Below are 15,280 nucleotides of genomic sequence, written 5' to 3'. Positions count from 1 at the left end.
TCCCTCTGCCGCATCCCGCATCCCTCCTGATGCGACTGCCCTGATTTACTCTGGCATGTCCCTGATGACATCATCAGAGACGCGGCAGAGCAAATCAGGGCAGTAGAAGGCCCCGAAGCAGCGTGTGAAGACTGCTGCACACGCTGCTTGAATCGCCGGGTAGGTAGTCGGGCCCGCGGGAAGAGAAGGGGGACGGTGGCAAAGGATTCGGGTCAGTTTAAGAGCCGGGGCGGAAAGTTGCTGGGCTCCTCAGTAGGGGCGCTGAGTGGCCGCGATCCCTCTCCTCCGAGACACCCCCCCCGCCCGCCCGCCCGAGGAACGGAGTTCGGCGGCTGGCTGCGGTCGGCTTGTGGAGGCATCGGCGGCTAGTGACATAAACACGCATGCACACTCCTACCTAAGGTGCCCTACATCTCACGGAAAACGGACACACGCAGGTGGGAGTGCACATGCGCGGCTTAGCGTTTTATTATATTAGATTATGTAATACATCTAATATTTAAACTATTCTTATTAAATAGAAAATCCTCCCATCCCATCCCCTCCCATCACAGTATTATATACAAGTACCATTACAATGAAACTATAGATATATTCATATATTAAAAAATAAAACCCACCCAATTCCCCTCTAATCAAATATCATACCTTGGGAAAAATTTATCATTCATTACAAAAATCTGTTAATGGTCCCCAAATCTTCTGAAATTTACCAAAATAACCTTTTTGTGTTGCTATTGTACGTTCCATTTTGTATATATGACATTCCACCAAAAGTTGTAATTTAACCTGTCATAATTTTTCCAATTGTATGTTATTTGCTGAATTGCTACTCCAGTCAAAATAAATAAAAGTTTGTTGTTATTTGACGAGATTTGACTCCTTGCTCTCATTGTCGTTCCAAATAAAATAGTATCGTATGTCAAGGCTACCGGATTTTCCAACATTTACTTTTGTACGGGTGCAGCTTATGGTGGAAATGTCATGTCAAATGGCAGCTTTTGAGACTGCGCCATGTCATGGATGCTAAGGGACATTCTATTCCTGATAGTGTCTTAGAAAGCTGAACACCTACTAAATGTTTCTACCTCGTTCTGGGATACTTGGCTAGGGTTGCCAACTGTCTCCATGTCATAAGGAAAAGCCTAATATGTTTCTAGTTTTTACCTATTGGATACATGTTCTTGTACTTATGATTTTTTAATGATTTTCCTTAGGAAATCAAAACTACAAATTCATGCATTCATTAGGCTAAAGCCATGAATGAATTAACCTGTTCTGCATGAGAAGGAGCCAGTGGGCAACACTGTTCAATTCTTCATCCCTCTGAGCCAACTTAGTAATGAACCTAGTCTCAAAGAACCATCTTTAAACAAATGTCTTTTAAAATTGCATTGCCAAGTATTAGCACGATTTGGTTTTATGGTAAGTTTTAAGAATTCTGGGATGAAAATGGCTATTTGTGTCCTCTGACCTTTTTTGATGTTTAGGCAGTCCATTGCTGATGGAACTGGGGCCCAGAAATCAAAGATTAGCTTCATGAAATCATTGGTTTTAGTGTAATGTCTTTTCCTACCAGAGGGTGGTGGATATGTGGAACGCACTTCCAGAAGCTGTGATAGGCCAGAACAAGTTACATGGCTTCAAAGAAGGTTTGGATAGGTTCCTAGAGAACAAGGGAATTGAGGGTTACAGATAAGGATTAGGGATTGGGATAGGAGTAGAGATAGATTATAAAAATAGTCAAGGACCACTGCTCAGGCAGTGGGCCTGATGGGCCACCGCGGGAGCGGGCCACTGGGCGCGATGGACCTCTGGTCTGACTCAGCGGAGGCAGTTCTTATGTTCTTATGTTATGTTCTTATAGCTTAAGATCTTGCTCTTTTTGTGCATCTGTTCCAGCTTTGAACCTGAATTGTTTTTTGGCAGGGAGTTCTGAGCCTTGAATATTGTGTTGGAATTATTGGTGGGAAACCTAAGCAGTCCTATTATTTCCTTGGGTTTCAAGGTATGTGATTTAATAAGAGATGGATTTTCAATATTTACTGCCAAAAGGGAAGGGTGTTGGTTCATAACAAAATTGGGTGTATTATGTTAGGGTTGTCAGCTGACTCTCGATTTTCAGAAGAGGTTGATTCAGGCTTAATCGTTCCCCAGTGTGCCCAGAGACTTGTTCTTTCTCTGGTTCATTTCCAGTGAGATGACACTACAGATCCCTGGTTGCACAGTGGTAAAATCTGCCCATTTTCTAAAGTTGAAGCAAATTGGCAGTTCCGCATCAGGAAGGGCATTCATGAAACCTGCAATTTGCAGAATCCATAGGCTAATTTCCTTGATTGCACAAACAGGCCATAGTTAATCCTTCATTTAATAACATTTAAAAAATCTCTCTTTGAGCTGCTTGGCAGTTTCTATTTATGTTCTATTTAGAAACTAATCTTAAGTGCTACTAGTTAATGATAAAATGATAGGTAATATATAGTGTTCTTGTCAGTGGGACATTCTGCAGTACATTTTTCATATTTTATATATGCATATGCTAGAAAAATTGTGTTTGTGAAAGCAATTTTATCACCAAAAATTAAATGACAAGCTTATCACTTTCTAAAATTTCTGCTTGTATAAGCATGTTTGATTATGCAAAAGTTAATGTGTCTTACAAACTTATGTGTCAGTCTGGTAAACTAGACCTGTTAGAGGTGGTTTTTTTTTGTTCTGCATGGAAATTGGATTGTAAGCAGTGTAATAATAAGGTGTGTTTTAAATTACTTGTCTTCTCTTTTGTCCTTGTAGATGACAGTTTAATTTACATGGATCCTCATTACTGCCAGTCTTTTGTAGATGTCAGCATAAAGGATTTTCCTCTTGAGGTAATGTGGATAAAGATTGGGTGATATTTTGTGTTTTATCTGTAAACAAAACACTGAACATTTAGAGGTGGGGGGGAGGGTTGTTACGTTTTTGCTGTCAGTGATTTTTAACGGTCATATAGCGAAAGTAACGCTTGATGAAATTGGGCAGCTACTGTGAAATGGCAATTAATCTAGATCGCCAAATGTTAAATAACTGGTACTGGGTTATAGTTTGGTTATAATTAGGTCTTTATTTTTCTCTATCTTCAAAACAAATTACCCTTCTTGGTAGCACTTAGGGTCTGATTTACTTCAGCTTTTGTGCTATTCTTTGTTTATGGGGAAAAATGTGTAGTGAATCAAGCGCTTGGTGCCTGTTTAGAAAATCTCATTGGGATGAAGAATGTGGTGAACAAATAAGTACCTCCTTTTTAAAAAAAATTTGCATTGATGGGTCGAATATATAAATTAAAGCTCTGCTCTGGCCCAGAATCTTCAAGGTTTCACTATTGTAAATGATTGTTTTTTGTTCTAGATATATTACACTTCCCCCTCCCCATTCTCGGTTTCGACACGATTTCGTATATTCGCGATTTTTTTTTTATTTTTTTGAGGGGGAACCCCCCTTCCTCCCCAGAGTTTAGCACGTTCCCGCCTCTCTCCAGCCATCCTCCCGGCATCCCGGCCTTACCTGGTGGTCTAGTGGGCTTTCGGGGCAGGAACGATCTTCCTACACTCCTGCCCCGTGTAGATCGCCAATAGGAAATGACTGCCGTGAGCTCCCGTCATAGTCTCGAGAGACTGCAGGAATTCACGGTAGTCATTTCCTATTGGCGATCTGCATGGGGCAGGAGCGTAGGAAGATCGCTCCTGCCCCGAAAGCCTGCTAGACCACCAGGTAAGGCCGGGATGCCAGGGGGAAGGCGGAAGGGAAGCAGGGGTGGATCAGAGCCGGACGAGAAGTTATTCACGGTTTTTCTCAATTCGCAGTCTGGCTCTGCCCCTATCCCCCGCGAATACCGAGGGAGAAGTGTAGTCATTCTCTTGCTTCCGTACTTTGATTCTTCAGTGTGTTTCTTGGAGCAAGGTTCCTGAACCTGGATTTGCTGAGCAGGCTATACTGGAGATCTAAGAGGCCTGATATTTGGGCAATAGGACATTAGTATTGGTAGCCATTGATGATATTGAAGAGATTTTGTAGCTAGACACAGGAAAGGATTGTAAACTTAATGGGGGCTCTTGTATACTCATCTGCCTAAGATGGCAGAATACAAATGAGAATGATACCAATTGATGCCAAATTGTTAAAGGGCTTAGTTTATTTACAATTGCTAGATTATCTAGAGCAGTTTTCATTCTTGCATGATTACAAAATTTAAGATTTAACCTAACAGTTTTTTTCTAAATTGACTGTAGTTCATTTCCAACTTGATTATATCTGGCAGAAAAGTCCAGATCTTTGCAGACTGATTAGAAATTTAGAGTATGGGCTCCTCTATATTTAGCATGATCTGGAGGAAAATTAAGTTTTGTCTGATGAATAGAGTCAGCACTTCATTTGGCAGAAAAGGATAATATATAACGATGGCAAAGGTGCTGAGCTATAAACAACAGAAAATAACATACATAGTTTGAATCATGCTTGTTCTTCAATTGGCAACCAGTGCAGTTGTCTCAGCAATGGGGTTGCTCTTTTCCCATTTGTTAGCCTGATAAATTAACCTTGCTGTTGTATTTAACAATGTTTGTAATCATTTACGCAGCTTTTCTAAACAGCCTACACAAAGTAAATTGCAGTAGTCTAGGGATGACTAATTATAGGTATATAGGCAGCTATTCTGAATTGATTAACAGTAATATTTTCATATCTTATGTAATTGCCTCAGTTTCAAAACCATTTTCTTGCTTAGAACGTTAATATGAGTATCAAAAGTTAACATTGGCTTAAGTAGTATTCTCGATACTTTCAATATTTCATTTTTCAGATTAACATTTTGTAAGGGAAGATTATTATTCAAACGAGGTGATGACAAAGTATCCAGCCAAATCATTTTCCTTTTATCTGCATTCTGCTTCAGATTATAGTTTTAAGCCCAGGATTCAACAGCATCCATACATACTGGAACTGAAGTTTTATACTGTATGGGGAATAAATGGGATGATGTCATCTGCATATGTATGATGGTTTGGATAGAAGTTTATCCAAAGAACTCATTATTACATCAAATAGTATTGGTGATAAAGGAGAGCCCTGCGAAACTCACAGTTCTCCAAGAGTCGGATAACAAATCTTGATATTTTGCTGTATACTACTTTTCCCTCCAAAAAAAACCTTTCAGCCAGCTAAAGACTTTATTAACAGTTCCTATCAATTAACTTTTGTAATATTGTATGATCTATGGCATTAAAAGCTGATGAGAGGTCAGACTGAAGAATTATAGCTTGGTGACTGATACTCCACAGTGTTCTGGTTTTACAAACCAACAAACCAAGTAAAGATTCTGTGTTAGAATCCTTTCTAAACCCAAACTGAAAAGAAGTCAAGAAAATTTAAGAATCCATGTAGTTAGTTCAGCAGCCACCATGGCCTCTAATATCTTTACAAATATTGGTATAATTGCTACAGGTCTCTTGTTGCAAGCAATATTGAACTGAAAGGTATGATGGGATATAAACAAAGCTGGGATATAGTTATACCGGGCTATAATCTGTTCAGGATAGACAGGGTAAGAAGAAAAGGAGGAGGAGTGTCAATATATGTTAAAAATCATATTAAAGCCACACAATTGCAGGTTCTGCAGAGTAAGGAAGAGATACTGTGGGTCAATCTGGAAAGGGAATGGAAAATGTATCTATGTTGGTGTGATATACAGGCCTCCTTCACAAACAGAGAAAGTGGACAGAGATTTAATAGTAGACATTCAGAATATAGCTGTAAAAGTGGAAATATTACTAATAGGTGATTTTAACATGCCAGATGTTGATTTGGGTGTTCCTATTTGGGATATCCCTAGAAGTATGGATATTCAGGATTCTTGAAAAGGAGAACTGTTCAACAGTTGGTAATGGAACCCAGTGGGATGGGACCATACTGGACTTACAAATGGGAAAGTGTTTCTGATGTTACACTGGGTAATCATCTGGTATCCAGTGATCACCACATGGTGTGGATTAACATTAATACAGGTGTAGAGAGGGCTCATTCAAAAGTAAAGGTTCTAGACTTAAACTAACTTTGTTCAGATGGGGGATTACATCAAAAATTGTCTGGATGGGAACATCTGGAAGCAGTAGGAAAGCAGTGGGCAAAACTGAAAGGAGCTATTGTAAGGGTAACAATTCATTTTGTAAGAAAAGTAAGCATAAGTAAGAGGAAAAGAAGGCCATTTTGGTTCTCAAAAGTAGTATCTGAAAAAGTAAGGAAAAAGGCTTGCTTTCCTAAACTATAAAAGATCGCAGAAAGAGGAGGACAGGCTAAAATATCTGGAAAAGTTAAGAGAGGCTGGTTGAGCTTTAAACATTCCCAAAACAATATTATTTCCATGGAAAGATATGGTCTCTCATTAACAACACCGATAAAACTAAATAATTCCATTCTCGAAACAGTAAAAAACTTCAAAATTTTAGGAGTAGTGATAGATCAAAAACTTTACCATGATCAAATCGGCTCAGTTGTCAGAAATTGTTGGGTTTTTTTTTTCAAATTACGGATGATTAGATCATTCTCAAAACCATCATTCTCAAAACCATCATTCACAACCATCAGCTCTAAATATTCTAATTCACTGTCTTATTTCCAAACTAGATTATTGAAACTCTCTATACAAAGGCATATCACAAAAAGAAATAAGACGCTTACAAATAATCCAAAACGCGGCAATCAAAATTATTACGAACTCAAGGAACTTTGATCACGTCACTCCACTTCTTAAAAGTGCTCACTGGTTACCAATTTCATACAGAATCACTTACAAAATAACTTTCCTAACCTTTAAACTTCAGCAGTCAAATCTTCCAGCATTCCTGGACAAGCTTCTTATCCCTCACACAATTCTGAGGACACTCAGATCCTCAAATCAACACCTTTTATCCATTCCTTCATTGAAAATCATAAATACAAGGCATACTGAAATTTTTTCAATTGCCACCCCTCAAATATGGAATTATTTGCCACTTTATCTTAGGGAAGAAACTATACTAGAGAGATTCAAAGGGTCCCTCAAAAGCTTTCTCTATATAGATGCCTTTGAAAAATAACAAGAATAACTTGATAATTCAGTCCACTTCCTTGAAATCATTGTCCTGTTAAAAACAAATAGTCACATTTTTGACAGCACTTAATCCCTTCCCTGATGTTCTTCTCCATTTATATGCTTTCCTAAAAAGTTGTAGTTCTGCCTTTTATCCTCCCAATATCTTTGACTTTGGGTATTGTGTGCATCTAAGTGTTTTTAAGATGTCTTTTTTATATTGTAAATCGCTTAGAAATTTCTTATAAGCATTTTTATCAAATTTTAATAAAACTTGAAACTTGCGTAGTCAGGAAAGCAAAGATGCAAATGGAAGAAAAAAATAAATGGCACAGTAAAAGGGGAGACAAGACATTTTATAGGTAAATTGGTGATAAGAAGTGCAAAAGTGGCATTTTGAGACTCAAAGATGAAGGGGAGAAATATGTAGAAGTTGATAAAGATAAGGCTGACTTGCTTAGCAAATATTTCTGTTCTGTGTTCACACTGAAGCGCTGGGAGTGCGACCGCAGAAGAAAAATGTAAGTAGGGTTGGAGATGAGGTAAACCTGATCGATTTTCAGAGGACTGTGTTCATGAGGAGCTCGCTAAACTCCGGATGGTGTACATCTGAGGTTATTGAAGGAACTTAGGTAAGTTGTGGCGGCTTTGCTGGCTGATCTTTGCAATACCTCTCCACAAAAGTGGAAATAAGGAAGAAGTAAGGAACTACAGGCCGGTAAGTTTGACTTCTCTGGTAAGTTAATGGAAACTCTTTTAAAACGGAGAATAATGACATTTATGGAATCCTATGGATTACAGGATCTGAGGCAACATGGATTCATTAGAGGCAGGTTTTGTCAGACATATCAATTTCTTTGACTGGTGGCCAGAGAGTTGGATAGAAAGAGTGTGCTGGATGTGGTGTATTTAGATTTTAGCAAAGCCTTTGACATCGTTCCACAAAGGCATCTAATAAATAAACTCAGTGCCTTCGGGATGGACCCCAAAGAGACAGATTGGATCAGGAACTGGTTGGGAGGAAGGCAACAGGGTAGTGGTCAATGGAGATCTGTCTGAGGAAAGAGATGTTACCAGTGGTGTGTCTCAAAATTTGGTTCTTGGACCTGTTCTTTTTAACATTTTTGTAATCGATATTGCTGAAGGGCTGTCAGGGTACGATTTGCCTCTTTGCAAATCTGATGGTATGAATAATATGAGGAAGGACCGAGCGAAGCTTGAAGAATGGTCTGAAATTTGGCAGCTAAGATTTAATGCTAGGAAATGCAAGGTCATGCATTTGGGCTGCAAAACCCGAAGGGGGTGAATAACTTTTGTGTACGAACTCCGGGTAAGTCTCTCTTGTTTGTACCCTTTTCCTCTACAGTCTAATCCCGACTCCGTCCCTTCTGCCTTGCTGTGCCGTATGCCTGGACAACCTGCTTGACTCGGTATGTCGAGCTCCATTTCTGAAGGTATTCAAGTCGAAGCAGATGGCCCACTTTTTTAAAACTGTTCGTCTTAACCCTATCAATTTGTAAAGCACCCCATTTGTTTGTCATTCCCTCTGTAACACCCTACTCTCTCTACCTCTTCTCCCTTTGTATTTCCCTACATGAGCAACATATTGATTCATCATTTTTGTCCAGTGTGTCTTTCTTAATTAGTTTGTAAGCTCTTTCAAGCAGGGACCACCTTTTGTGTGTTTAATGTACAGCTCTGCGTGCAACTGGTAGCACTAAAGAAATAAATAGTAGTAGTAGCAATACTCAAATGCTCAGATCCACCCTCCAAAATCGACTCGTGATTTCTACTTATCAAGAAAACGGTTCATGACCACATTTGAGAATCCATTGTTTCAGTAAGAGGTCCAGACTTCAGACATCACTAGATAGATTTAAAACTCACCAGAAAACATTCTTATTTAATGGCGCACACACATAACATCTTCATTATGCTTCTTATTCGACAAAGTCTCAGAAATGATCATGAGAAGACTTAATTGTGTCCTTTATGTGTTTTTACCCCCTTTATCCTATCTTTTATGGTAGTTCTCCCCTCCTTACCCCACTTTCATGTCCATTTGTTTATTTATATATAATCACTATCCCAGCTCCTTTTTCCTCAAATAGAATTGTAGGCCACTTAGAAAGACTTTTCCAATATGCGGGTTAGAAGTAGAGGTCTGCACGGGAACGGGGATTACAGGCCTCCCACGGGGATCCCCCCAGGTCCACGGGACTCTCACGGGGATGGACACTGCTTCTCCTGGGTTCCAACTGAAATGCTTCAGCCTACCTTTGTTCCAATGTTCCTTCAATCTCTCGGTGCACCAGTTGTTGATTGTCACTCACATGGGAGAATTCTGTACATCCACCAATCAGGGACACAGAGCTGGAGCTTGATGGCCAATCATGAGCACTTCCTTGTAGAAGTATTCCCAGATTGGTGGATGTGCAGAGCTCTCCCAGTAGAGAGCCTTGGTGTGAGACCTCCCCTCAAGAATCTCGTTGGCTCAAGCCTGCCACCACTCACTGCGGCTGTGCAGAGGAGCGTGGGAGAGACTGGACAGCATAACTGTGTAGCTCTGTAGCCAGACTACCCTGAATTAAACTGCTTCCCAGCAGGGACCAACATTAAATATGTAGCTTAAAAAAAAAAAAAAGCGGAGGGGGAGAGAATTGCTGCACCAGGTATCTTCTTTCTGTTCATCAAATTCTGCTTTAAATCTACTTCTTTGGGATAGCATTTTGTTGATATGCCAACCCCACCTGACTGGGGAGAGGGAGGGAGAAAGGATACTGGTTTTATGCCTGTTCTGGCAGATGTCTGACTTTGTTTTGAATTTTCCGTAAAACGCAATTAAAACTAAAATCAAAACTGTCGGAAGTAATTGCTGCTTTTTATGGGGACAGATAATTTTTACAGGGGGACGGAGGGGATTCTTTGTGGGGACAGGTGGGGTTGGAGGAGATTCTGGTGGGCAGGGATGGGCAGGGATGGGCAGAATTATGGCGGGTATGGATGGAGACAGGCAGGATTCAGGCGGGGATAGGTGGGATTTCTGTCCCTGTGCAACTCTCTAGTTAGAAGGCCAGAATAAACTTGGTGTTTTCTGTCAAACTCATCATTTGTCATTTCTGCTAGATGGTGGGTAAAGAAGGAAAGAAGTTGCCATCTGCTCCAGAAAGCCTTTTAAAAGAGAGAAAGGCTTCTGCATCCTTGAGGGCAAAATATCTTGAGGGAAAACTGGTTGAAAAAAGCTTTGCAAGGGGAAAAAAGGAAGCTCATTTATAAGAGAGCAGAGGCTTATCACAAGGAGTACAGGCGTGAAATTTGAATTGCTCGAATGGCCCCCTGCAAGCTAGCAACTATTATGTACCTGCTGAGCCAAAACTGGCCTTTATCGTCAGGATTAGGGACATCAATGGGGTTAGCCCCAAGGTCCGTAAAATACTGTAGCTCCTCCGCCTGAGACAGATCTTCAGTGGCACTTTTGTTAAATAGAACAAGGGTTCTATGAACATGCTGAGGATTATTGAACCCTACATTGCATGGGGGTACCCCAACCTGAAGTTTGTACGAGAACTCAAGTTACAAGCGTGGTTACCTCAAGATCAAGAAGCAGGGTATTCCCTTGACTGACTATTCTCTGATTGAGAAACATCTAGGGAAGCGTGTCATCTTGTGTGTTGAGAATCTGATTCATGAGATCTATACAGTTGGCAACCAACTTTCTCTGGCCCTTCAAACTCTCATCTCCTTGAGGTGGCATGAAGAACACTACACATTTTGTAGAAGGTGGCAATGCTGGAAACAGGATAGATCAAATTAATAGGCTCGCAAGGAGGATGAACTAATGGTTTCCCATGGAAGATTCTTTTCACATTGATCTGTTAATAAAATTTAGTTACAAAAAAACCCTCGTCATTTGACCATGTTGCTCTTCAACAAAAAAGTAATCTAGACTAACTGCGAGCTTGGGAGTCACCATTTGCTTGATTCAGTCCTGCTTGATGATAGAGAAAGTAAAGTTTCATACCTGTAATTTTCCATAACAGAATTAATTGGGCACACAATCCCCTCACCTTTTCTTGAGAGTTGTACTTCATTTTGAACTCTGGGCTGCTGTGTGTTGCAAGGGCCATGCAAACTTAGATCTTTAATCTAGTTATGAGCTTTGGGAGATCTCGTCTGTCCTAGCACCATGCAATGTCGCCCATATGCAACAGTTAATGTTTCTTAAACACAATTATGCAGGGAAAAACCAGCTGCTATTCAATAATAAATATGCAAAGTATTTAGGAAAGACTACCTCTTGCAGAAGGCTTTGGTTTCTTTCATTGAGCATATGGTGAGTTTGCTCCCAAAATGAAGATTTAGAATGTTAATGCATGCTTACAATTACCCATTGTTCAAGTGTAAGATTCTTAATGTTTCTTCTCATAATAATATAAGGAAGTGTGATGGCTTTGTACTCCCACCAGCAGGAGGTGATGTTTAAGAGAATTGAATAAGCTTATTTGAGGATGAGTTTTATAAAGAAAGCCTTTAATGTGCTGGGGCTAATTCTGGCTCTTGACATCTCTTTCCAGGGAAATGAAAACAAATCTGCTACTAAGAGAGTACAATAAAACTAAAACACGGCACAATGAAACACACATATATTTGCAAATTTTTGTTGTTTTGCAGAGAAGCCTGTTAAAAAAAAAAAAAAAAAAATCAGTCTTTTTTTTTTTTTAAATTTCAGAGCAAGGGGGGAGCTGAGCGGGTTCAGAAATGTAGACTTAAAAGTATTTTCTGTGTCTCATTTTTGTGTACTATAGTCATTCCACTGTCCTTCTCCCAAAAAGATGCCCTTCAAAAAAATGGATCCTAGCTGCACAATTGGATTTTATTGTAGAGATGTGGAAGACTTTGAAAAAATTGCTGAAGAGCTAACTAAGGTACTTGTTAACATAGTGATTGTACTTTACACTCGGAGCCTGCCTTCAGATTATTATTATTGGGCAGCGGTGGGCATTTGTTGACTGTCAATGTTGTTCCTGGATATTCAGTGCCGAGTTATGTCTGGGCTTTGACGTTGAATATCTGGTTTATGCAGCACTAGCTAACACATGGCTGGTTAAGTAAATATTCAGCACTTAACTGGCTATGGGCTGCCGCATAAAGATATGACTAGCCAAGATCTGACAATGCCCTGGAATGCCCCCAAAAGGCTGACTTTCACTTAGGTTAGGGGCCAGCAACCTGCGGCTCATGAGCCACATGTGGCTCTTCTCCCACGTATAGATAGCCCCCCCCCAGACCTACTAAAGTGCCTGATGGTCCACAGGGGGTATTCGTGGCAGGAGTTTGGCCCTCTAGCTCCTGACTCCTCACAGCTGCCTTCTAAAATGGTTGCCATGACCGCAAAAGGTCATGGCGGCCATTTTAGAAGGCAGCCATGAGGAGGCAGGAGCCATAAGGCTGAGCTCCTGCCACAAAGACCCCTGCTGGACCACCAGGTACCTTGGTAGGCTCAGGACGGGCTACCTATACATGGTGAAGTGGGGGGTATTGTGGGGGTTGAGCTGCCACGAGAGGGCCATGCTCCTGCCTTGAAGACCCACCTCCCTTTGAACCTGGTACTTAAGTAGGCCCATGGGGGAAGGGGGAATTGTGAAGTTGGGAAGGCGATCAAAGGGACGGACCCTGGAGAGGGAAGAGAGCCTTGGCTATGGGTTGGTGGGAGGGAGGGATGAGAAGTGCAGAGACCTGCAAGGGGTTGGAGGGGAGAAAGAGGGGAGAGAGAAACTAGACCTTGAGGAGGGAAGAGAGAGTGAGAGGCCTGTAATAAAACCCCCTTCTCTACCCATTGATGCTCTTTGTAAATCTTGGGTCAAAATTTTAAGGTAAAATGGCTCTTTTTTTTTTTTTTTTTTTTTAAAAGGTTGCTGACTCCTGACTTAGGTGCTAACAGCTAATTTTCATCAGCAATAACCAGTTAAGTGCTACTGAATATTAGCAGATAGCACTGAACAAGCAATTTAACCAGTCAGCGCCATATCTGGCTGATTAGATTGTTTTGAATATCATCCAGTTTATTACTATTATTTATGTACCACCTTTTTGAAGGAATTCACTCAAGGTGGTGTAACTAACACCATATGAAACATTTCAATCCTCTGAAACAACCCACTCTACTCTGTAACACCTCTGGACATGTCCAGAAATCCTCTTCTGTAATCTGCCTTGAACTGCAAGGTAATGGCGGAATAAAAATCACTAATGTAATGTACATCAAGAATGTCAAGCATAGGCAATAATCAATACAAAAATATTCAAATAATTCAAGGTATGGCATAAGATGCTTATAAAATAGCATGTACAGTACTCCCTGAGATTCGTAGGGGTTCCGTTCCAGGAACTCCTGCGAATCTCGAAAAACCGTAGATATGGTTTTTCATGGGGGAGCCTGAAGAGCAGCAGGAGAGCAGTCGGAGCACCGCGAGTGCAGGAAATCACTCGCGGTTCACTCAAACTGCCTCTTCCTGCACGAAGTTGGGCCTTATCCAATCAGGAGCTGCGTATTAAAGCACTCCGGTTGCCCTCTCCTTCTCGGTCATTCGCAGTTGGAATATACCGCGAATGACCGGGACCGCAAATTCGTGGGGTAGCACAATCCAGAACAGACAGAATGGAAGATTGTACTAGTAACCAAAATGAAACACTGTCAAAAAATTTTTTTATCGTTCGAAGTTTCCACAAAATTTAAAAACATTTTTTAGTCAATAAATTTGTATGGTCCTCCAAAGTTAGGTGGCGATCTAAAATAACTCCTAAGATTTTAATGGAGGTGGAAATTAAGAAAGTTTGACCATTCAGTTGAAGTACTTTTTCATTAATATTATCAGAGGGACTGGCCAAAAAAAGTTTTGATTTTTCAGGATTAAGTTTAAGTTTGGCCCTTATTGTCCATTGCTCAAAGTGAATTAGTAAAGAAGAAATTTGTTTTTTTTAATCTCCCCTGAAAAAGATGTAAGTGGAAGCACTATAGTAATATCATCTGCATAGATGAAGAACTTATCTCAGACTATGCCGTAGTCTTCCTAATGAAGCTAAATAAATGTTAAATAAAGTGGAGGATAGTGGAGAACCTTGTGGTACCCCACAGGAATTACTCCAAAAAGAATAGTTTTCCTTACTAAACACTTGATAACATCTATTTCTTAAAAAACCCTCAAACCAGTTCCAAACTTTACCTGAGATACCAATTGAATCTAGGCAGTCCAATAAAATCTTATGATCAACCAGATCAAAAGCACTGCTTAGATCCAACTGAAGGATGAGTGCACTCGAGCCTACACTAAACAGTCCATGAAGATAATCGATCAGAGAAGCTAGTACTGTCTCTGTACTATAACCAGAATGGAACCCTGATTGACAATCCTGAAGAATATCAAATTTTTCTATATGTTTACTGCATTTGATTCAAATGGCGCTAAATGCGGTAGCATGCTTGCTTACTGGATCTTCTAGATTTACTCGTATTTCACTGATATTAAAAGAGCTCATTGGCTTCCTGTTAAATGAAGATTCCACTTTAAGGTGTTGGTGTTGATTTTTAAAATACTTAAGGCCTTGGTGTGAGTAACATTTGCCTCAACGTTACCGATTTATCAACCAGCCTGTGCATTACGCTCTGTAGAAAAACTAACATTAGACTAGAGGTGGGAAACCTTGCTCCTTGAGGGCCACAACCCAGTCAAGCTTCTAGGATTTCCTGCGTGAATATGCATGAGATCTATTTGCATACAATGGAAGCAGTGCATGCAAATAGATCTTGTGCATATTTATTGTACCATTCACACTAGGAGCACACTTGAAAATCCTTGTTTGTGTGTAAAAGCTTTCCACCAAAAAACACAAGTCCACTTTGAGATGTCAGCTCCTCATTCAAAATAATAATTTTCTAAAAATATGATGTGCTCAGACCCATAACCAAAATACCACAGGAAAGGCAAGGATTGTCACAGGACCACCATAGCCACATCAATGTCCCAACTGTCCATACTTTGTCTCATTTTTTTGCAATATTTTTATCACCATCTTTTATATAGCTATCTATCTATATATACAGAGCCTCACAAAAGTTTTGCATCACCTCCAAGTAATACATTGTTCCGTCTTTCTTGCTGGATCACAGCAATATTACTG

At 40.2% G+C, this 15,280-nt stretch overlaps 1 protein-coding gene and 1 pseudogene across 7 annotated transcripts in view; both read left to right on the top strand.

The window, feature by feature from the left end:
• ATG4C (autophagy related 4C cysteine peptidase) overlaps positions 1-15,280 on the top strand; it is a 91,376-nt gene that overhangs the window by 49,160 nt on the left and 26,936 nt on the right. For 6 of the 7 annotated variants that reach the window (XM_033915227.1, XM_033915228.1, XM_033915225.1 and 3 more), the window contains exons 10-12: positions 1,930-2,008; positions 2,794-2,870; positions 11,908-12,027. In XM_033915227.1, the coding sequence (XP_033771118.1) occupies positions 1,930-2,008; positions 2,794-2,870; positions 11,908-12,027 (276 nt within the window). The remainder of the gene's footprint in view (positions 1-1,929; positions 2,009-2,793; positions 2,871-11,907; positions 12,028-15,280) is intronic. The other variant, XM_033915229.1, reaches the window with a different exon arrangement.
• Positions 10,229-10,941, top strand: LOC117346019 (annotated as a pseudogene).

This window comes from Geotrypetes seraphini, chromosome 12 (genome assembly GCF_902459505.1).
Source record: "Geotrypetes seraphini chromosome 12, aGeoSer1.1, whole genome shotgun sequence".
In the NCBI taxonomy this organism is placed as follows: Eukaryota; Metazoa; Chordata; class Amphibia; order Gymnophiona; family Dermophiidae; genus Geotrypetes; species Geotrypetes seraphini.
The sequence above is the reverse complement of the archived record's forward strand: the minus strand, read 5'-3'. Positions and strand labels throughout refer to the sequence as shown.